The sequence below is a fragment of the Ciconia boyciana genome, chromosome 9 (assembly GCF_034638445.1).
Source record: "Ciconia boyciana chromosome 9, ASM3463844v1, whole genome shotgun sequence".
NCBI classification, from domain to species: domain Eukaryota; kingdom Metazoa; phylum Chordata; class Aves; order Ciconiiformes; family Ciconiidae; genus Ciconia; species Ciconia boyciana.
Window position 1 is genome coordinate 24,284,529 of NC_132942.1, and position 22,755 is coordinate 24,307,283.

Consider the following 22,755-nt stretch of genomic DNA (forward strand, 5'->3'; position numbering starts at 1 on the left):
CTTTTTTTAAGATGAGGTACAGCAACAACTGAATTCAGACATGCTTAAACAAAGTAATCCTCACTAAATTAGTCACATCTAAGTTAAGGTTAGCCTTTGTTAAAGGATGAGCAAGTCTGCATAAGACACCAGACAGAAAATAATGGCAGTGTTTTGCAAAACTCACCTTCAAGTCTTGCGCCACATCAAGAATACGCGACAATTTCGCCTGGTCATACTGTTCCCCTCTCATGTACCATTCTGCCATTGCATGCATGATAAGCTGACGAATCGAAGGAGACTGACCCTAAGGAGAATTAAATTAGGATTGTACTTCATGCCTCTAGGAAAAGGATGAACTATTTGAACATTAATGGGACATTTTACCTCTAAAGCTTAACATGCAAACATATTTACTCTTTAACTTCAGAACTTAGCTTCTGAGTTGGGCTCTTTTTGTGCAATAACAAACTATCCAGGAGCTACAACTGAAGGATGTAGAATGACTATGAATGGTAAGTATGTACATCCCCATCTCTTTCCTACCACTGTACAGGTCTAATTCCTCTCAATTGTAGAGAAATTGCTTTTGGAATATGCAAATAATTTACAAAATGTTATGCCTGACATGATGTCCTGAAGTGAGAATTGCAACATCACACCATAACATGGAAAACAGTATCTAGTTCTTTGCTCACATAGGGGCAATTTTAAATTATAACACAACTAATATTTTGATGGCAGCAAGGGTTTTGCTTAAAGGTTCCCTCATCTGGGGAAGTGAAACATCCTCAAGTTGCAGAATGGCACCATGTCACATGACAGCCATCATTTCGTACTTTATTCTGAAGCCTACCCTGCAGATAAACCGCATATTCTGCCATTTCAAGGCCTTATGCAAAAAGCACATCACTTCTATCCTACCCCCCCCATTCTTCAATTTAAAGACTTTTATCAGGAAAAATATAAAAAGTTCATCACTTCAGCTAGCAAATAGCCATAATTTTGCAGTGAATGTGGACCAAGATCTCAAAGGTAAAGCTTCTTATTAACTCTACTTTACTTGAACAGGGCAAGATGTTTCCTAACGCAGATTCCCTCCCACCCCAGAGGTTTCCTCTGCGTTAACTTTCTTCTTATGACTCCTATTTGCTTAACTACCAGTGAACACAATGATGAAGGCCGTACCAAAAGGCAAATCCATTAAAGCCTACTTGTTTGCCCATTAAAATAATGGGATTTGCATACAGTTACCCTGTCTCTACATGGAAGCTCTCCTTGAAAAAGGTCAGCAGCCAGTCCCAAGTTTTCAGAAGACACCCTAGACTCTTAAAATTTATGGTATAAGTAGTTTTTTTTAATACCTAGAACAGCCTCCATCTTTTAGCAAGTGCAGTGGAGATTATTTTGGTTTAAACCTCCTCACCTCTTACTGCTTCAAGTTTCTATGCTTTAAAATGTGTGAGATTGAGAGTTGGGGGGGGGGCTGTTGCTGCTGTTGTGTTGCTGGTGTTCTTTTTTTTGGGTTTTTTTGTTGTTTGTTTTTTTTTTTAAATCAAACTTTGGTCAACTTCAGTTAAAACTGAAAGGTTAAAAAAAAGTCAAGTTTGACTTCAGTATCTCTACTTTTCCAGTAATATTTTCTCAGTGAACATTATTTCTTTGTTCTGAATATATTTCCCCAAACAAAATCAAATCACAGTTTGCTTCAAGACAGGGAGGAGATATCAGTGATTTATGCTAAGTAATACAAGTTAATTTATCTCTTGGGTTTTACATTAGCCAGTTCACAAATCAATACAGGCATGGTTGTTCTAACCATTGAACACATTTAATAAGCTTTCAGTTACATGAACAAGCTACAGGCACACTCCAGTGGAAACACTTACCTGTCCATGCCATGCATAGTGCAAAATGATGGCAGAGTTGGGATGGTTGCCAAGGAATATCGGCATGAGTGTGGAGATGAGTTCATGGCGCAAGGTATGCCAGGACGTGTTGATCTGCAACAAGGCCAATACCAACATATCTGGGCAATGCTTGATAGGAAAACTGAAGAGCTGCTTAACCTGCTCATACTGTCCCACTTCCGCCAATCGTAACAGAGATTCAATCAAATCCAGGCTCTTCCTAACAAAAGAAAAAAACACGGACACCCCCCCCAAGTTACAAAGTAGTTAGCTTACAGGATCCTGGACTCAAGCATTTTGTAGCAACAACTGTAAGACAATATAAAGCAGTGTCCACTGCAAACAACCTGATATTGCAGCTCTTATCACGTACAATTAAGCCTACAAGACCATTCTTAACCACTAAAAAGAATTCCCTCTGTTTTTTTAACCAACCAATTTAAGAGCTTAAGAGCTTCTGATTCTGTTAGGGAAGAGGGAGAACTGAAAGCTGATGTTGACAAAATTCAGCTTGAGGTGGGTCACTTGGATAATTTAGCTTGAAACATACTTCCAGAAATGGAACACACTAACACCTCCAAGTGCCCCCCTGTGAAACTTAGTGAAGATATTCTACTTCTTTTGTTTGCTTTACAGGCAAGTAATCATTACCACCTTCCCCAATTTACCCGTATTCCCCATCCTCCAATTCCCTATTTTGGGCCATACAATGTAAATAGAAGCAAGTATCTTCACTGAAATCAGCCACATAGCTATATCAAACAAAGGGGTGTAAAGGTCAGCTCAGAAAGTCACACTAGTCAGCTTTATGCAATAACTCAGCAATAGCTATATAAATTAACTATTTAAATCCTAGGACTTCTTTCAGACAAGTAGAGCAATTTTCTCTAATGTCATCCTGGAAAAGACAGATATAAATTCATACCTCCTCTATCTCCTCCTCTCAGCTCACAGTATCTGCCAAAATACATCAGCAGAAACTCTCCAGACAACCAGAAGACTCCAATAAAAGCAAGAACTGGCAGTATATTTTCAGGTATTATGGAAGTACATAGGAAGGTCTGATAATATGAGGACTTTCACCAATCAAATATGGAACAAATACTAATGACTGGTCTATTGGGATGTACACACAGCTGCAAATAAATCTAGTTGCATGAAGATAAAGGCACATTTGACCAGCCAAGTAATCTTACACTAACTCCACATATGAAAAGCAGTTGAGAGCAGGTTTACCATGTAGCAATTTCTCGATTATCATCCTCTGGTGGTGCTTTCAGGATGTCTGTGGCAACAGTATGACAAGGGTAGTCAGCAAAACAGAAGATGTCAGGGTTTATGAGGGAATGTTGAATGAAGGAGAGCTAGAATAAAAGACATCAAAAATAGTTTAGATATTTAGAGTTTCAGATTTCTTCCACTTGATATCAACTGCCACATTTCTGAGAATGATGCAAATCAACAAAGCAGTAGAGATGAGCCAAGATTTACTATCAACGTGTTTTACATAAGACTGAACCTCACACTTCTCCTCCCAGGATTTCTGAAGTTGACAGATACAGGTGTGCTGAGGGTACTTGTCTGCACAAAGCTGTAGCTTTTCTGTGTAACCAGGTAAAAACCTCAGAGCACAGCCATGCAGCAACAGTTCCACTCAGCTGCATTACACATCAGAACTCTGCTAAAACCAAAGGTGGTGTCACACGTGTATACCAAGTGACCATCTCCTCCCAAACAATGCAGATGCTGTTCAGTTAACAGACTGTACTTCTATAACATACCTGAGGCCTTACAGGCAAAGTTCTCAAATGTGGCTTGTCTAAAAAATTCACATTACCAATCCACATTTGCCATTCAAGAAATTCAGGAACTTCGCAAGTGTTGTACAGATACAGCAGAAATGTTGGTAAACCTACCTGGCCCTCTGCGTGTTTCCAAGGCCTGTATATGGCATTCACTGGAAAAACTTCCATGCCCAGCCCTCTCTGGATGCCAAACACTACAATATGCAGGCCCTTGCTGTCACGAATCTGAAATCCCGGATGGTCCAATTCATAGGTTACTACTTTGAAGTCCAGGCTAGGATTCTGCAACCAGAAAAACAAGAGAGTAGTCAGCCTTGAACATCACAATCTTCAGTACTGTCTTGTAAGAACCCCTCTTATCAGTATTTTATCCAGCTTAACATCCACCCTACTTTTAGTTGAAAGCATGGTTTTTGTTTTAAAAAGAAAAAGTTAATGTTTGAAACTAGCCTGTGAGACTGCACTTCCACCAGCACTACAGGCAGTAGATGTCTATCCTTCCAAACATTTCATTAACAAGTCTTCAAAAAAACCCCCCAAAACACCCAAACACATAGCTCCTTTCTTAGCATGCTAACTCATTCCTTTTGTAGGCTTCCATATGTCCTCCAATAAAAGGCAGAAGGGTCTGACCCGTTGGCAAGCAGAACTTACTTTTCCTTTTGAACAATGTACACTGCAAGCACTTGCAAAGCACCTATTAGATTTTCAGCAATAGTGTGAAACCATAAGGATGAGGGAGCTTGGAGGGAACTATGGCCATTGTGGAACGCAGACCACTCATTTCAGAGATAGGTGAGCACTAAAGACAAAGCTAGTTTTACGTTCCAAGGTTTAGAAAAACAAAACAGCGACTCCTCCATAGATTTGAGGGAACATAAAGAAAAAAAATCAGCCAATGTAAGGTAGGCAAAGGAAATGGTACTCATGTTTCACTGAGTTAATTACAAAAATTGTTGCTTATAAAGTGGTGGAAAAACTCTCCTATTTCTGAAGCGTCATCGTACGCAAGAAGCATTTAGAGTTTTGGAATGAGTAGCTACAAAAATATTTTGTTTCATTTTCCTCATTAATGCCTACAGTGAGAAGCTTTTCAAAACAAGGTGCCTGATGCACAAAACTTTCCACTGTCAGAAATAAGCTCAAACACAAAAACCCTCAGAGAACACATGCTGGAGTATGTGGGAGCAGTGTGGAATAGATCTCAAGCTGCACCCAAATTAGTCATTCAGGCAGCTTTTATTTCCCACAGTTCCTCAAAATATTCTTGCTCATGAGGAAAAAAAACCACCAATCATTTACGTATAGCAGCACAATTACATTAATGAGATTCAAAGCCATTCAGGCTGCTAGGAGCTTAAAATGCTTTACATTCACACCAAGACATGACCTTCTTTCAGATATTCCACATAAAAGACCAAGATCCTCACAAAACTTACCAGCTCTTTAAGAACATCAATTAAGACCTCCACATTCCAGGTATGGGCTTGTGCTCCATCACTTTTATCTTTCCCGTCACTCCAAATCCCACTGCCAGGAGCCGAAATAGACTGCAAGTTAAATACACTCAATCAAATACTAGTTAAAAATAAAGCAGTCTCAAAAGCCACTAGCTACAGAACTCCCTGCACTATAAGCGTAAGCAGAAGTTCAGACCAGTAGCGACACCAGTTGCACACTTCTGAGAATCTTTCATTCAAGAATGTATTAGACATTTACAGCAGAACAGTTAGAAGTATCAGTGTTGAATAATAAAAGCAATTCTTAAATTATAGAGGCTAGCATTTTAACTCCTCATTTTCTGTTGATTAAAATACATGAAATTGCCACCCCAGTAGGCCACTCACTTGTAATGGAATACCATCCGTCAACCCTGAATGAGTTCGAGCCATCATCCCCAAAACCCTGGCAACCTGGGCAGCCGTGACTTCCCGAACACCAAACTGCATGATTATGTTGCGACATTCTTCGACACTACAATGCAACAAAACAGAGAAATCTTAATACAAAAGCAGGTTTCACTGTGGCACAACGTAAGGCAGACAGACCAAAACAAGACCTGTGAGTACGGCTGGGACAGCACACAGATTGTTGGGAGAAACTAATTCCAGAGTGCAAAATATGACTATTCACTCAACTTCGGTTATGTTAGTCAAATGATCCACCATAACAAAATTCCAGGACAAGCAAGAAGAGAAATTCAGTAGAAAGTCCGTGCAATTATTTCTGTGAAACATACTGTGCCATGTATTCAGTTCAAAGCTATGTCTACTTAAGTGAGCGAGAGATGTTTCACAGGCTATGCTCTGTCAAAGTAAAAGCACAGGGTAGGTTTAGCGCTGTTTTCTGTTAAAAGCACTTCCATATATTGACCTATGATACAGAGCTTCAAGGACTGAAATTTTCTGCTAGCTAAAAGTGAAACAAAGACTCTGAGAATGCACGTTTCAAAGTGACATGCACTGTTCAAAAGGTAAGCTATGAAGGTATGCCTTTTAGCCTTGATGCAAGCCATGGCATTTCTGATCAGAGGTCACTAGCAAAAACCTTCAAGGAGCCAAAAGAGCAAACAATGAGCAGATGCCTAAGTCCAAATTTTAGAACTGGAGGCCTTTTTTTCAATTTTTGTTTCACTTTGTGAACACCTCATAGTTAGGCCAACAAGATTTATACAGCACCACTATAGAGCAAAAAAATGTTTTATTAACAGGCACATGTTAATAATTGCACAAGGAAATAATTTTCACTATCTTCCAATACATTTACATTATGTTTCCTTACTTCACTGTTTAAACAGAAACTTATGTTAATATCTTTGAGATTTGATCACCTCCCCAAAGTAGTCGATAGTCTTTCTTTCAAAATACAGAATCCTTTACTTCTCTTAGCTTATGCTTCTTAAGTGAATCTTCCTTTAAAAAAAACATTAGGCTCATACTGAGGGCTAAGACTAGTCAAGGCCCCCTTCAAAACCAGACACACATTTGCAGGCTCCTGTTACCACTACCAGTATTAGAGCACTATCCTAAATCCTTAAAAACTGCATTCAAAAATTGAGCTGGATTTGTGCAGATAGCAGATATACAGCAGGAAATAAGTCTTTAATATATTCAAATTAACTCTTTGATAGACAGCTTTGACTAAAGTCTAGCTTCTCCTTCCACTTTTCTAGTAACTATTCCAATTCACACATGGATATAAACAAATAGTCCACGTAGCATGATGCTTGTGCTAGGTGCTATAAGCAAAGATCTTTAGTCCTGCTCACATCACTCCTGCAAACCCACACAGATCTATGGGTGATAGCCCCTTTCACACAGCTCCAGCAGGTCAACAGAGCTGCCCATCTAACATTTCAGACTAGGGGCAGAGAGCAAGAATATGGAACACTACTGAATATGCGGGTAATGTATGTCTATGAATATACACACAAACTCAGAGTGAATTTAAGACAGCTGTATTTTTACCAAAATAAGCCTAAGCAGGCAAAGACTGATGCAGCTGTCAAGACACTCTAGAAATTCACTATCATAATCAGATTTTACAGATACAAATAATCTCAATCATACTGTGTACCACACTGATCAAAACCCAATACAAACAGAAAGCTGCTGCTCGTCAACTCTCTTGAAGCGAGACTATTACCTTCAGTTCTTCTGTGATCTATTTCATGTGGACAGTGAGCTAACAGGAGTCTGTCACAAGAGCAAAGTTCTTCCAAGGATCTAGTAGGATTTAGTTGGAATTTATGCCTACCTAGCCACTCTGTTTTTACTTAAAGGATGATGGTCAAATTCTTATAAAGCCTTCACAAGGAATTTGAATACCTTTACCTAGCACTTCTTACCATCACAAATCTCAATAGACACGCCATACACATTAGAAGACAGCAAACTATAAAACAGGAATCAAAACAAATGACTTCACAATACTTAATAAGGTTCTAGTTATTTTAGCACTTAAGTGTTTTTTACCTTTTGCCTCAAGAAACAAAAAAACCACCACCACCCAAGATGCTTGAAAATTACATTTTCCTACAAACCTGGTACAAAAGCCATAGCCAACTTCTTGCATGAAATCTGCCAGAGAACTCTCCATCATGGTTTTGGCTATCCCTCCAGAATCAGGCAGGATCCTGTCCATTAGAATGTCCCGTTTTTCAGGGTATAGAAGTGGTGCAAGCACCACAGGACAACGCTCCTGGGGAAAATCTAAAGGCAAGAGTAATAAAAAAAAAGCATCAAAAAACCCAGAACACCAGTTGCATGCAAGTGACTATTCAAAATAACTTGACTGCTGTGCTAGAGTGTTCCCTGCTGCTGCAGAAATCAAGAGGGCACTCATGCAGCATTCCTCCATCCCTCCTCCCAGGTCTCTATGGCACTTGGATATTCCTAGAGAACAAGAACGTAGAATAGACTAGGTTCACACAGGTTCACTGCAGCTGCCCAAAGGGCTAGCAGCTGTGCTGGGTGGTAAGTTTAGAACTAGATTGTCACTAACAGCAGTCATCCAAAAAAAGCACAGAGCAGGAAACAATACAGCAGTAGAGCAAAAGCCTCTCCTCCAAATCAGGAAGTATTAGGAAACAAAGGAGCTGCTATTGAGTCTAAGTATAGCAATTCTAAACCAAGCACTTGGGCATGGAAAGAGAGAATACTCCCGTCTTCCTTCCAGGGAAGCAAAGTTTAAGAGAGACACAGTAATAAGAGGATCAGATGCATGGGTGGGAGTTTTGCTCACAGTGGAAAGCAGCAAAGACACCTTATGGGTGGGCCCTCCTGAGACAGCATTATCTTTAAGATGATGCATAATGCCTCCATACCCTTTGGGGCCATTCAGAGAAGACTTCCCAATTTCTCAAAGCAAAGTGAGGGGAATTGCAGAAGCTAATACACTTATCTTCATTAAAGCAAGTATGAACTAAGAAGTTACACTTAAATAGAACAAGTATTTTGCTCTTGTATAAACGGTGACTTCCTCTAGGTCTGTGTGGAACCAAGGAGTGGGCTGATTTAAATTCAGTTAGCTTTGAGTCCAAATCCTCCCTATTCTGATGGGTTTACAGCAAACACTCTTGTTTCAGAAAGGAAGAGACTACCAGTTCACAGCCTATCAGTAACATCCCCTGCTATCACACAAGGACCATGGTAGCTTCCAGGAAATGAACTAGTGTCTTATTCAAAGCCATTTCCCTCACCATGCTAGTGTTTCCTCACAGATCTACACCCAATATAAACCACCCAGTGCTTAAAAGCCACCTGTTTGAAATGGTAATGTATGTCCCTTAAACTGTAAGGAGTTACAAGTTTTTCAACTACAGTGCATTGAGTTGCTTTAGTTAAATCCACAAATACCATCCCACACAAGCAAGCAAACACAGGCTTGACTACCCCCTACTTAATGCTTATTTATCACAACTTTTAAAAAAACAAACATGAGACCACATTACTGCTCTTTGAAAGAAAAACAGTACATTATGGCCTGATACCAGCACAGTGGTATTTTTCTGTCAGTTTAGAGTTATGAAAATGTACTGAACTCTACCTCACCAAGCTCCCCACTGTTTCAGCAGCAGTCTCTACTGACAGTAAGTTACAAAAATCCATTTCAAAGTTTGCATTTAGTCAGGCTTCTGGAACACCACCACACTTACCTCTACGTAATGTTTTGAGGAAAGCGTCAATCTGTTCCTGTCCTACCCCAAAGGCTCCCTTCTGCCCAAAAAGGAGATGGGAGAGGAGAAGGTGCAGGACCTCTATTGCAATATCTTGGAAGCCACCTTCTTGATTTCCACTGACGTCTGCGTCAATGTAAGAGCGCAAAAGATCCGGGAGTTTCTGTTTAATAAACTGGGCAGCTTTTGAAAACAAAAAAGAGTCTAGAGTCAAAACCTGAAATTTCTTTTTAATATGAACTCTTTTTAGCTAGGTACCATCCTCTTAATCTGAATTTGTTTACTACAAGCCACAACAGTTCAGATTTAAATAGAAGTCTCATAATCCATAACTCAGAACTCAAACATTAATGAACAAGTTAAAAGGTAAGATATCACAGTACCTCAATTTGATTCATTATCTAGCAAGTCATTCATGGAAGGGACCTCCAACTTCATATAAGACAAGATGACTGTGCCATCTACCGCCCCTCTCAAAATGGTGTTAGACTTCAATAGCACTACTGATAGCAAGGTCTTGCATTACTCAGGTCATGCAGGCACGCATCTATCCACCTAGAAAGCCCATTGCTTAAAGAGAAAAAGGTGTCCCTGCTGCAGTACTTTGGAAGCTTCACTTACCAAAACCTCGTAGATCTGAGCTGAAAGAGTTCAGTAAAGCGAGACCAAAAATCACCTACAAACAAGAACAAACATCATAGTAAGGGGACATCATCCTTTCTAACAAGCTTAGTCAAAACAAAATTAAAATAATTTTGAAATAAATGTTCACCTACCTCTTGAACTTTACTTAATTTGATGACTTTACTCAATTGGGCAAATAGATGGGGTGAAGGCTTTAGACTCTGAAACAGGTAAAAAGAGTTAAATGAAAGCTGTCATATGATTAGTCTCATTCCTAATGTGGCAGCCTATCTAGAGTCCATTTCCAGGTCTGGAATATTAGTAATTATTCTGCTGTAAGTTAACACAAAGCTTATATAGCTAAACAAAGCATCTTTGGAACTATTTTTGGATACATCTAGACTAAAAGTTTCTTCCACATATCCCACTCTTTCACTGTTAAATCTTCATCATGGCTTTCATACTGAAAGAAACAGGAGCACTGATGATTTATTTTGGTTCTGACTGCCACAAACGAGCCATAAAGTACTAACATTAGATTAAGCTTTAAAATTATTTTACAGTCATTCTGAGTGAGTGAATAACTTGCTCAGTTTAACAATAAAACCCCAACTTCTGGGCAAGCTCATTTTTTGAAGACTGTAGTACAACCAATAGCAGCCATTAAAAAAATCCAGGAAAAACACAAGGGAAAACCAGCTGGTTTCCTACAGACCAATTCACTGCAGTTTCTGACATGGGGATCCCCTCCAAGAAGCATACAAACCTTCTGATAGTGCAACGGATTGTCAATGGCGTAGGACAGCGTCGAGATAAAGTTTGGTTTTGTAATCAGCGACGCACACTCCTGGATCAGAAATTGAGTCTGAAAAGAACAAGATAACTTGAACACTCGTACTGTTTTGTAACAGGACAATAAAACAAAACTTCTACTGTTCACTGTGTAGAGTGAAACTAAACAAAGATAAGGTGCTTAAGTCTTGTAAGAGCCCAAATTATCAACATTAACTAGTTTCTTTTCATTCAAGTTTTCTTCAGGTTTAGTTTGGTTTTTCTTTTAAGACTGAGAAAGTGATCAAACATTCTCCATCATGTGTGCAATGTTTCATTTCTGTAAGCATCCTCACACATTGCAATAGACAATCTAAGAATATTTGACTCCTGTTTATAAGCTAAAAAGTCTGTGGCAAAAGATGCCTTGCTTAAGGATGACAACACTCCTGAGAACAGACATAGCCAGCACCAGAAGTGCCAGTTAGTGGATTTGGACAAAGTCTTAAAAGACAAAGAAAGGCTTCCAAAATAGAGCACTGCATGTGGCAGAAAAAGCAACTGTACTGAAGCATCTATTTTTCCAGATCAAGGGATTGTAACAGTCAGATATCAACAATTTGTTGTCTTCTGACTTGAGGATTGGCAAAAGGTGCTTACAATTGAAAGGCCATATACCAGAATTTTGCTTGAAGCTACTACCTCTAACCTGCCTTTGTGCTTAAAATGGATCAAATCCTATTGCAGATTTGTAACAACCAAAACTAATAAGCAGATGCCTCAGTGCAAACTTTACCTGATGGAAATCTTTGCCACTGCTTTTACCATCGCCACTGAAATCCACGTGCGAGAATAGACAGCGTAGTAAATGCCTGTCTGCCTCGGGACCGTGCCTATTCACAATCTGAAAAAAAAATCAAAAAGAACAACTTGGTAGCAAGCAGTCATTACAGAGCAAGATCTGGGTCTAGTACTGTGGGTACAGCAGTACTTCTAGTGGTTAAGTCATCTACAGTTTTAACAAAACTGCTAAGAATGTTCCTTTTTAATCAGTAACCTAGAAACCAAGCCATTAACCCTATTTGCAAATGAAGAGTATAAACTAAGAGATAAAGAAAGAATCTAGACACAAGTCATTGACACAGAAGTCATGTATTTCATGGATAGTATTCTCAAAAAGCGAAGTAAAAAGGGTTTTTCAAGTCACCTAGAGGATGATTTCAAGCTTGTCTGCCACCAAAGCAGCCCAGAATCCACACAGTGTCATGGCCTCACTTTTCCCCATTTATTCCCACAGCTACAGTGCCTAACTCTGCAAGAGTACAGCCTTGGGACAGCATGCACCTCTGTGCTATGCCTATGTAGCAGGAATTTATCCCAGAGATAAGCCACCATACAGCATCTTCACTGATCTTGCAGGCAACTTCTATGTTGTCTCCTGGCCGTGACTGACTTATCTGCCATTACTCCAGTCTTTTAAAACATAAGGGAATACTATACAGGAAGTGTTTCCTGCCATCTAAAGAAAAAAGTTCATCTCAAACTTGCTCATTAGGAACTTTAAAATCAAATACCACATGCTGAACACCTGCAGCTGAGATCTTTTACCAAGTCTTTCCCCTGTCATTAGAGCTCATTCAACTGAATTCTATACCTCAGTCATAAATAGGTGATCTGCGCTTGTTAATTTGCAACACCTATCACTCATTATTAAATCTTAACAACATTAGTACATTTTTGGTAGCATCCCCCATCATTTGCCTTAAGTTTAACTCCTGCCTATAGACCAGCTCATCAGCTTGTTGTTTGAAGTACCTTCAGGTTGTTTCACTGTTTATTAATTTCCTCAAAACTCATCTAACTGGACAGCATTACTTGTTTTTAGTAAAATTCATACTGGCAGAAATGTGAAGTCACTTAATCACCAGTAGCTTGCTTCTTTTGTCCAAATAGTAGCAGCTAACATCAAATCCAATCTTCATCTATTGGCAAAATTTTTGCCATTGTTTCGCCCTTTCTAGCTACAGGACAGACACAACATCTGCCAATACAAACCAGCAGCTCTACCTATGCTCCGACTGCCTCCACCAAGCCCACTGCTTCACCCCATCATAAATATCCTTGTTTGCCGGTAGCTTCGTTGTGCAAAAAGACAAACAGCATTGCTTTAGGCTGTGTCCGCTCTGGCTGTGCTGTTTCTGATTGTTCCCTTCTCAGTTCTTCCACCATTATCTGACACTATCCTTCCCTTTCCCTCACAGCCTGCTTATTCCAGTGACTGCCAAGTTTTGTTCTGCTGGAAAAAAACATCCAAGTCAGATACAGCTCTGCTTCTTGACCAGAGGCTAGAATATATGTTCTCATGAGGTGTCAGTCCAGAGTAAATAGGCCACCTCAGTTATGTTGGCAGCACTGTCTTTGAAGGCAGCCATTCCCCATGATTAGGCAGCAAGATGCTCAGATTGGTGCAAAAGGCAGCAAAATTGAACTGACAGCAAGTTCTACTAGTTAGCTCAGGCTTCAAAAACCAGGCAATTTGTTTAGCCAAACCCAATTAAATACGTAGATTTAGATGTAGTAACAAGACTGGCACAAAGCTGGATTAAACTCCTAGGGAGCTATCTGGTGCCATGACCAAGATGAATTCATCAAAGCAGATGGATACAGAAGAAAACTGTACATACTAAAGCCATCAACACCACCTCTCTGCATCAGAATTAGATTGCTTCCTTGCATAAAATTAACTTCACTAGAGTAATAATTTGAAAATATAACATATGGGGAGGAGGGGAAGAGAAGGCTAGAAGTTCAGTGCAGCATTTTTCAACTCTAACTACATTCACATAAAAGCTTTTCCAGGAAGCAGGGAATGAGAATTGCTAGTTTTCCTGTAGAAAGAGCTGAAGGAAACTTTCGTATTGGCAGCCTTCATACACATTTACAAGACAGTATATCCAAACATAAAATAATCTGTAAAGACTGACTTTTTTTTACCATGAGGGTGACCAAGCACTGGCACAGGCTTCCCAGAGAGGTTGTGGGGTCACCATACATGGAGGTATTCAAAAGCTGTCTGGACATATTCCTGGGTAACCAACTCTAGGTGACCCTGTTTGACCAGGAGGTTGGACCAGATGACCTCCACAGGTCCCTTCCAACCTCAACCAGTCTGTGATTCAGGATGAAGTTTGACCCACCCATATTTGGATTTATCGTACAGAGATAAGTTGGATTTTGTTTAAGCAAACACAGGGTTAGATAAAAAATAACTCTGCTTTTCTAGATCCAGAAAGTTTTGCTTTCATAGATGAATCTGTCCGCAAAACCCTTCCCTCCTCTCCAACCAGGCTCTCTTTTCCACTAATTCAGGAAAAGGAGACCACAAAAACTCATTTCAGAGAAAGCCATTCTTTAGAATTTGTCTCTCTGACAAATGCATAAAAGTTTTTTAACATACATTCTATTTTTTAAAGCAGTCTTAAAGCATCACCTATGTTAAATGACTACTGAAAGCATGTTTAAGCAGAAATTAGTTCCTCAAGCTTTACCGCTGTTATGCTTGTGAGTGACATTTAAATGCAAGTGTCATTTTTGGTCAGTTGTGACAAGAACAACTCCAAATATTGTTTTCCACATACTCTGTATGCTTAGATATAGGCGTTGTAAAATTGAGTGAATTATGCCAAAAATTTACACCAAGCAGTGTACTGAGACAAAGAGAGTTGGAGCATGCACATATAATCTCTTCAACTAACTAAGGAAAAATTGTACTAGCAACCACAAAAGTAAAGTAATACCAGGAAGTTTAAAAAAAAGACAAGGGATCATGGATATTTTAGGAATTTAGTCTTGAAATCCTAGATCTGTCTTATTACCAAACATACACAAAACAGTCATTTTCACAGACCGGTTTCCAGTCTCTCAACACAGTGAGTCTAAGAGGCCTGCTGTGAAGGATAAAGAACAATCTGGACAGATGCTAACAGAATGGGGACCCATTTCAGAGATCTATATTCCAACTCAATGGCAGATCAACCATATCTTCTCCCAAATCAAAGAAATGTTTATTATAATTTACACAAGTGTTCATGACAGATCTACAAGTCATGCCTCAGTCACACCTTGCTGCAAAAGTCATCTGTTGAAAGCAATACTAAGCGAAGGGACAGCATGATCTCAGATGAGCCCCCTGCAAGTACTGAACTTGCAAAAACACGGAAACTTTACAAGAATTACAAGAGATGTATTCCATCTCCATGGCCTACAAGATCATTTTAAGCAGTGAATACTGTTGAAATCACCCTCTCTCACCTCAAGATAAGTAATGAATGCACTTTTAAAGAAGTCAGCTGTTACCAGAAACTCACCGTGCTTAAGCCCTCTGGCCTCCTAATTGGATTCAAACCACTGCAGGACTGCACTAGTGTAAGACAAAAAAATTAACTGGCCCAGCTGTCTGCTGGGAACTGAACTAAACCAGTTTCTAAAACTGGCTTAGTAACGTTCACTTCCTCCTAAGCACTCCTCTGCAAATAATGCTTTTCAGTCCATCCTGCTAGTCAGAGCTATTTTTAAAAGGGTCAGTTGAACTGCAATTCTTGCCCAGATCTCAGATACTTGGCTTTCAATCTACAGTTACTCTGCCTGCCTTCTGAGAACCCAGGGCCAAGAAAGTCAGCTTGGCTTCACCACCAAGCCATACTTCATCAAAAGACAAGCAAAAGCTTCCATCCAAGGTAAGTGAAAGCATTCAGATGTAAGTCACCATGTACTCATGCTTTCAGTGCAACAACTCTGAACAGTAAATGTGTATTTCTCCTCCCTCTCCTAACCAACAATGTCCTACGGAACATCCAAAAGTTGAAAGATTTAACCTGAAGGAGTTAGGAAAGCTTTGCATACCACACTCCAAGAGCAGCAGTTAATCGTAATATTCAACTACAAAGTTAATACTGGTCTCAGCTCTGAGGTACCATATTCCATGACCTGACAGATGAAACCAATAGGAATATCACAGATGAGAGCTGCGATTCTTGACATCGCAGAAAACAGTACACAGTAATGCACACGAGAGCACTGTGGAGTACAATTCAAAGAGGAAGAGAAACTCCATTCGACACTCCCATTTTTTCTTTCCAAAATTTCTTCTGTAGCATCATTAGTTTACTTACATGCTGTATTTCCTGCTGGCTGGCTCGGTAGTTTTTCTTGGTTAAATTGTCCACCAGGTAGCTGATTTGAGACAAGGCCAGCGAGAGCGAGTCAAGATTCATTGCTGGTTGGGGCGGAAGCAGGCGGCCGAGCCCGGCGCAAAATCACCATTATTCCCCTTTAGTCACCTCAGAGACAGGTTAATTTTTTTCCCCCAATTAGCCTGTATCTGGTTCTGTGTTACTTTCTTCAGCTCTTCTTTCTCAGTTGTCTTCCTCTGTTCTGAAACATGGCACCTGAAAGACAATAGTGCATTAGATTTAAGTTCTGTAGCAACTTCACAGCTATGTTCTAGGCAGTGCTGTTATCTTGTCACAGAACCAGTCAATTTAAAAACAAGCTTTAGGTTTTTTTTATTTTAAAAAAATCTTTAAGCTGTTTATATGGTGTTAAAATCAGTTAGTGGTTTCTCTGTATTTTCTCCTTCTACCAGAACACTACAGGGTAGAAAGTTAAATCCTAGAAGAATTCAGCATTATGCCTCAGAGCTTTTTCTTTTGTATTTTTGCTTATAAGCTAGCTTGGCAAATAAAGTTTAACAAAGAAACTGATAATACAGACATGTTTGATAGTTTAACTTACATAAACCATGTGACATAACTACGTCCACAAGGAAAAAGAACTACTATTAAGTTTTCACAACACAAGCTTAGCTGTTTTCACGCTACCCAACCACACTTATTCATTTCTGCATTTTGCCAGTCTGAAAGAGCTAGCAAACAGCTCAGTCAGAAGAATGACTATCCTTTCAGCACTGTGAGAAAGAAGAAAATGAGATGCATAATGAATTAGATACCACACAGCAACAAGCAGAGGTCAGAATCATTCAAAGCATCAATCACAAGTTTATACAAAAAAATGTGCTTTTTAACCATCTCCACAATATTTTGCCTAACCACCAAAGTAGCATTGCACTCAACCATACACACCAAAACAAGCAATTGTGAATGAGCAACACAGAGAACTGCAATAAACTAACCCTAACATTTGGCTTATACTGAAACAGCTTTCCAGTGAGCTACAACAGCAGAGCTTGCCAGCTTAATAAATTTCTATGACAACACAAAACTTGGCACTTGACATCTCGTCTGTTAAATTCCAGATTGCCAATGTGATAAAATTGCATCCCAAAGCAAGTCCTGCATAACCAACAGTCTGAGGAGTCTCAAAGGAAGCGGTAAGCTGCTCCGTGAAGCAGCACTGTAATTTATCAGAGGTGGAATCAAGCTGGAGAGTAACTGTTTTGACGCTCTACTTGATCAAAATACAAAGGTCGCTAGGCTTCGTGCCAAGAGCCTGAAGATGCCTTTTTCAGAATAAAAACTATTGCTTTACTGTCTCAGCTATATGGCCAAAACCACCAGTACAGGATTTCTGCCTCATCATTGAGATGGATCACACAGGTGATGTGTTAACTTGGCATGCATAAGGCTTAGGGCAAATCAGTTCAGAAAGCAACCCCTGTGGCAGCATGGCTCGACATGCTGGCCATCCTTCTGGAAGAATTAAACAGGAACAGTATGGAGGCAAGCTGAAAAGGCTGTCCTGGGTAGAACCAGAAAAATCTTTCCCCCTCTCCCTTTATACAAAGGTTTTCACTCACTTACACTTAGAACTACAGCTTATTTAACATCTGCCTACACTTTAAAAATATCTCCCGCCATACAGGAAAGAATCCACACAGGTGATAACCTCAGCAGTAGAGGCAGCAAGACACCTCTTGGAAGGACTAGCAAGTTTACATGCAACGTCTGGGGGAAACTTACTCTCATCTCCATCCTCCACAGACACCAAAAGCATCAGGAGCAACAAATCCTGTCACAGGGGATGAAGGTCATTCTGCTCTTTGGGAAAAGTTTATTACATTAAATAAAAATGTGGGTAACCATTTAAAGTCAAATCATCAACAGACTTCCAGACTTTCATTACACTACAGAAAGCCCTGCGTATTCTTAGAAGCTACGTAAGATCTTACTCACACAAAAAAACACCTTACACCTCATGAAAAAGAAATTTTCAAGCAGTAATAATGAAAATATTCTTCAGTGACAATGCTGTTGTGCTATGAAAGAATTTCAGAGCATGTTTAAAACTGCAGCAAGAATTACAGAAAACTTCCAATTTTTTTTTTTGTACATATCAAGCTATAATTCATTACCTTTATTTACAGGTTTACAAGCCCACTGACTGTGAAACAGCTTTGTAGGAAGGGGGATAGCACAAAAGTTACCAAGATTTCTCAGTAGCACAGTACTCTATTTATTTTTTAATAACTCTGTTCCTCTTTTGGAATAATCCAGAAAGTGTCACTGGGCATGGCAAGTACACGCTGTCCAAGACGTTCTTACTGGCAAGGTGTAATATCCAAGACCAACACAAATCTTCTGAAAAACGTTTGTTAAAAATCAAGCAGACCTCCATGCCACAGTACTTACACCTACAAAAGCCACCGCAAGCAGCTAGCAAGGGGAATTCAGTCCCTATCAGAACACCAGATTTCAGCAACCAGCCTGAAGAACTCAAGGGCTGGTTGAACTCCGGACTCAAGAACAGGACACAAACCAGAACTCCAACTCAGTCATTTTTAAGGCAGTAACAGAAGTTTCAGAATTTGCCTTTCAGGCCCCTAGGAAGAAAAACCACATTTCTCTGGGTATTGTTCCTCAGACCAATACTAACAGCACAGCAATCATGCCTACTCCACCCAAAAATCAAGCTTTTAGGTACTGGAACTCTTGAGTTGGACTCAGTCATAAATCTGATCCTCCCTGCTGCCACATAACACCCTGCAGAGCACTGACACCAACCATCCCACCGCCCTATTAGCATCACTGTTTTCTCCCAAGAGAAGCAGGGACTACCATCTCAACATGCTTTCATTGCATGGAAGCACAACAAGCTTTGCCACTTTCTAACTGTAAAATCTGGCAGTGCCACCAAAGAACCCAAACTGGAGTCAAAATGGGGTTTTCCCTTTCAAGGAAGCAGAACAAGAGCCTGAGCAGACACCACAACTCAAGGACAGACACAATAGCTGAAGGAAGCAGCTTCCTAATGTCATAAATATGTGGTTTGCACAGTTTGTATCCTGATACATGGAAAAAACCTGACAGCTCTCACAAGCACCAGACTAACAGCATTTCAGAGTTTCAGATGGTGCAATCTAACTTACAGTCATATATAAAAATCAGAGTAACTAAGGAAGCCCTGCCTGGAAAGCAGAAGTGCACAGGTACCTCTCTGGTCATTCAATGCAAGGCTAAAATTCAATTTCTACAGCACTGATTAAGAAAGCTATGACTGCTATGCAAAGCAGACTTTATTTTTAGATGCATATATTCTTAGTGGGAATGGATCTCCCTACACTGGCCTCAACAATTCAAGAAGCTTTCAGTCCATGGTGCAAACCCACCATCTTTACAGGTTCATAAAATTCAGGCCTCAGACAGAAAGACTTTACCAAAAAACCTTAAGTCTGCCGACAAAATTAGCTACTTTCAATTACAGTTCCTATGATACAGTAATGGATTAAGCTATCAGACACAGAACCCAGGAGCTCTTAAAAGATTACCATTTTATATTGTGCAACACAGCTGATTTTTAAAAGGTAGAAAATATTTACTGAAATCTGCAGTATTGGATAGCCTCAACCCTTTCTAAGGAAATCAATGGGCCATCAGCAAAACATTTGGCATCTATTTCAGTAGATTCTTTTCAACAGCAGAGTTCTGTTGGGTTATTAAAACATAAATACAATAAAATTTTAGGCAAGAATCCAAAAATCACAAAATAGAGAGTGCCAATACGTAACCAACAGTCAGGTTTGACAAAAACACTCTCTACTAACCTGAAGCAGATCACTAGGAGTAACTAAGCCTTGCTGCTGAAGATGATAAACCTGAAGTCCTCCACAAATTCGGGAAGAGCCTTACAAATAAAGTAATTTCAAAATTACTTTAAGCTGAACTTTGGATTTTTTTATTATTTTGCAGAGGTAAGTAAGTACTCCCACTGGGTTTCAAGAGCTGTAAAGATTTTAGGCCATGTGTACTGCATTTGGAAGATAAAAAACTCAAGTGACAAAAACAGCAACATGTTCACCGATTAGCAAACTCTTGTCAAAAATCATCATATAAAACATGCTAAAAGCGCCACTGCTAAACCTGTTCTTCAGAACACGGTCTCTCACCCACTTCCTAAACCCATGCACAAACAGAACATATGGAAGAGCAGCACACCTCTCAGAAGCCCCACATGAGAAGTGCTCCAAGGGGACAGGGTTTTGAAGCATATCATAGTTAAGTTAGATTTCAGGATGTCTATCATTTCACAATCTACAGAGAGAAAAATGTTACAGTGTAAGTCACATTAACAGTAAAATAAACTACTGATTAATTTGACCGGTTCAAATTTAGGTGTTCACACATAGCCACCTGAACATTCTGTGTACTGGAGAACTGCACAATTCCGGTCAACTGGAAGCCACAATGCTGATTAGACGCAGTAACTTTAGTTTACAGAGAGTGGCTGAACTAAGCACATATGTTTGTTCCCATACACTAAGGCCAGTTAAGTTTCAGGTTTGGAACCTACCTCAAACATACCAGGCATGCATCAATCATGACATGGCCGCTTCAGGCATTTTCACATCTCAACTAGGATTGTTTACAAAAAAACCCAAGAAACTCTCACTTCCCACTTTCCCTTCAGTCAAACACTGCCAGATAAAGTTTCTGTCAGAGGGAAGAGAAGGAAATTTAGGGACTTGTTCTCAAAGGCTTTGTGCTGTTTTCCCATCCAAAAAGTGTTTTAGAACAGTTAAATGGTGTTTCAAAATGCAAAGGAGAACTGCAGTATTTGTAATAGTAGGGATGGTTATAGAACAAAAAAGAAATCTGGCTAAAATAGTTATGTCCTCAGCCATGATTCTCAGTAATAAGAATTTCTGACACTATTTAGTGATGACCCATCACAGAGTCACAAAACGTCAAAACTGTTTCACAGTTTCTCTTCCACTTATTCAGTTGAACACCAACAGTAGCTGAAATGCATCAGTTAAAAATGAACTAAATATCTAGGAGCACTATGCCAGAAGGATAAATAGGATCAGGTATTTCTCTAAAGAGGAGAGAGAGGTAGATAGCAAGCTTGCTATGAGTTTAGTTTGGAGACACCAGGCCAAAAGGATCAACAGTTAACAGCAAACTTAAAAACATAAGGGCAGAAAAAACAAGACAATAACAAGTCTAGAAAGGACAAACAAGTTTACTACGAACTAGCTTTGTTTCCTGTTTGTAAGACGGTCACCTCACCTGGACTCATCCTGTCTACAATCTTAGTCAATGCCAATGTAGTTACCTTAGAAACAGGAAACACTTAAGTTGTATGCACTAAGAATGACTTGTCAGGTGTCATACCTGTTTTGTTACCCACTTAAAAAACATGTTCCACTGAGAGCAGATGTCACGCTTCCTTCTAACAAGTGGGATTCAGAAACAGAGACTCTAAGCTCATGATATATCAACAGACTAAGTGTCTAGTTTTGTATTTTTTAGTATTATCTCACTTCTGTTGTAAACACAGTCCAATTTGTTTGTGGTTTTTGAAATTAAGCTATGACTGCTCACTAACCTTATTGTATAAAGAGAACACGGTGCTACTCCAAAATAGAGAACTATTGCAAAGCAGCCATTTGTAACAATACAGCATCTGTCAAAACAGCCAACTGCTGCTACTTCTAGTTTCTAAACAAGCAAGTCCATTTTACTGGGCAGGGTGCTCTTAACTGGAGGACAGCGTTGGGAAGCATTTCTTCCACGTGGTCTGCAGGAAGGTTATGTCACCGGATTATTTACTATAGCTCACTGTTTACAGGTTACTTGTTTTCCTTGGGTAAGTCGCAACAATGCCGATCTTCTAACGAGGCCACCGAGCCAAGCTCGGGGTAGGCCCAACACTGTCCGCTTTCCGAGTTTACCTAAGCTCCAACTGTCACGATCAACGCTACAAAAGCGGACGGGAAAGAGAAATAAAAACAGCTCCAAAGCCGAAGACTTCCGTCCCACCTCGAAACGATCACCGCGCAGCTTGCCGCCGCCGGAGCCTTCCTCCTGCACCGAGAGCCGCAGGCGGCGACCCACGGACCTGAAAACACTCGCGCCTCCCGCCCCGAGCCACGACCGGCCCGCACCGCCCGGCCCGAGCCGAGGCAAAGCCCTTCAAAGTTTGCTCGGCTGCTCCTCCTGTCGACCGGACGGCGGCTGAAGAAACGGGCGGCGGCGAAGAGGCGAGGGCCGGGGCGGGGAGCGGCGCATGCCAGGCCAGGCCGCGGGGGCCCCGCAGGCTGCCCCACACGCACCCCGGAAACGGCGGGCCGGGCGGGCTCCCTCTACCGGCCCCGCCACCTCCCGCCCAGCTCCTGCTGCCCCCCCCCCCCCCCCGGCGCCCGGCCCCGCCGCGGCCTACACCACCCCCCGCCACCCCCGCGGCCAGATCACGATCGTGGCCGCGACCCCCACCACCACGGAGGCGCCGGTGCTCCCGCACACCCCCCACGCAGCCCACCCGCGGGGCGACCAAGGTGCGGGCCGAGGCTGCGCTCGGCGCAGCGGGCGACGCTCACCTCAGGGGGCGTAGGGGGGAGCCGGAGCAGGGCGCCGGGCTGGGGCCGCTCGCGCTTTTATCCTCTCGCCTCCGCCGTTTCGCTACAAAATGGCGGACGGGGTCGCGCGCTCACGTCGCGGCCTTTCCCCTCCCCCGTCCCCTCGCGGCACGCCAG

The 22,755-nt window shown here is 40.9% G+C and overlaps 1 protein-coding gene across 12 annotated transcripts in view; it reads right to left on the minus strand.

The window, feature by feature from the left end:
• Window positions 1–22,755, minus strand: part of CNOT1 (CCR4-NOT transcription complex subunit 1) — a 61,136-nt gene extending 38,381 nt beyond the window's left edge. For 11 of the 12 annotated variants that reach the window (XM_072871862.1, XM_072871863.1, XM_072871857.1 and 8 more), the window contains exons 1-14: window positions 22,600–22,755; window positions 15,938–16,213; window positions 11,563–11,670; window positions 10,762–10,860; window positions 10,148–10,216; window positions 9,993–10,047; window positions 9,351–9,554; window positions 7,737–7,905; window positions 5,542–5,668; window positions 5,134–5,244; window positions 3,806–3,976; window positions 3,126–3,253; window positions 1,869–2,109; window positions 167–286 (exon numbers count right to left, since the gene is read on the minus strand). In XM_072871862.1, coding sequence (XP_072727963.1) covers window positions 167–286; window positions 1,869–2,109; window positions 3,126–3,253; window positions 3,806–3,976; window positions 5,134–5,244; window positions 5,542–5,668; window positions 7,737–7,905; window positions 9,351–9,554; window positions 9,993–10,047; window positions 10,148–10,216; window positions 10,762–10,860; window positions 11,563–11,670; window positions 15,938–16,039 — 1,704 coding nt within the window. In that variant the 5' untranslated portion in view covers window positions 16,040–16,213; window positions 22,600–22,755. Of the gene's footprint in view, window positions 1–166; window positions 287–1,868; window positions 2,110–3,125; window positions 3,254–3,805; window positions 3,977–5,133; window positions 5,245–5,541; window positions 5,669–7,736; window positions 7,906–9,350; window positions 9,555–9,992; window positions 10,048–10,147; window positions 10,217–10,761; window positions 10,861–11,562; window positions 11,671–15,937; window positions 16,214–22,042; window positions 22,194–22,599 lie in introns of those variants that run through there. The other variant, XM_072871852.1, reaches the window with a different exon arrangement.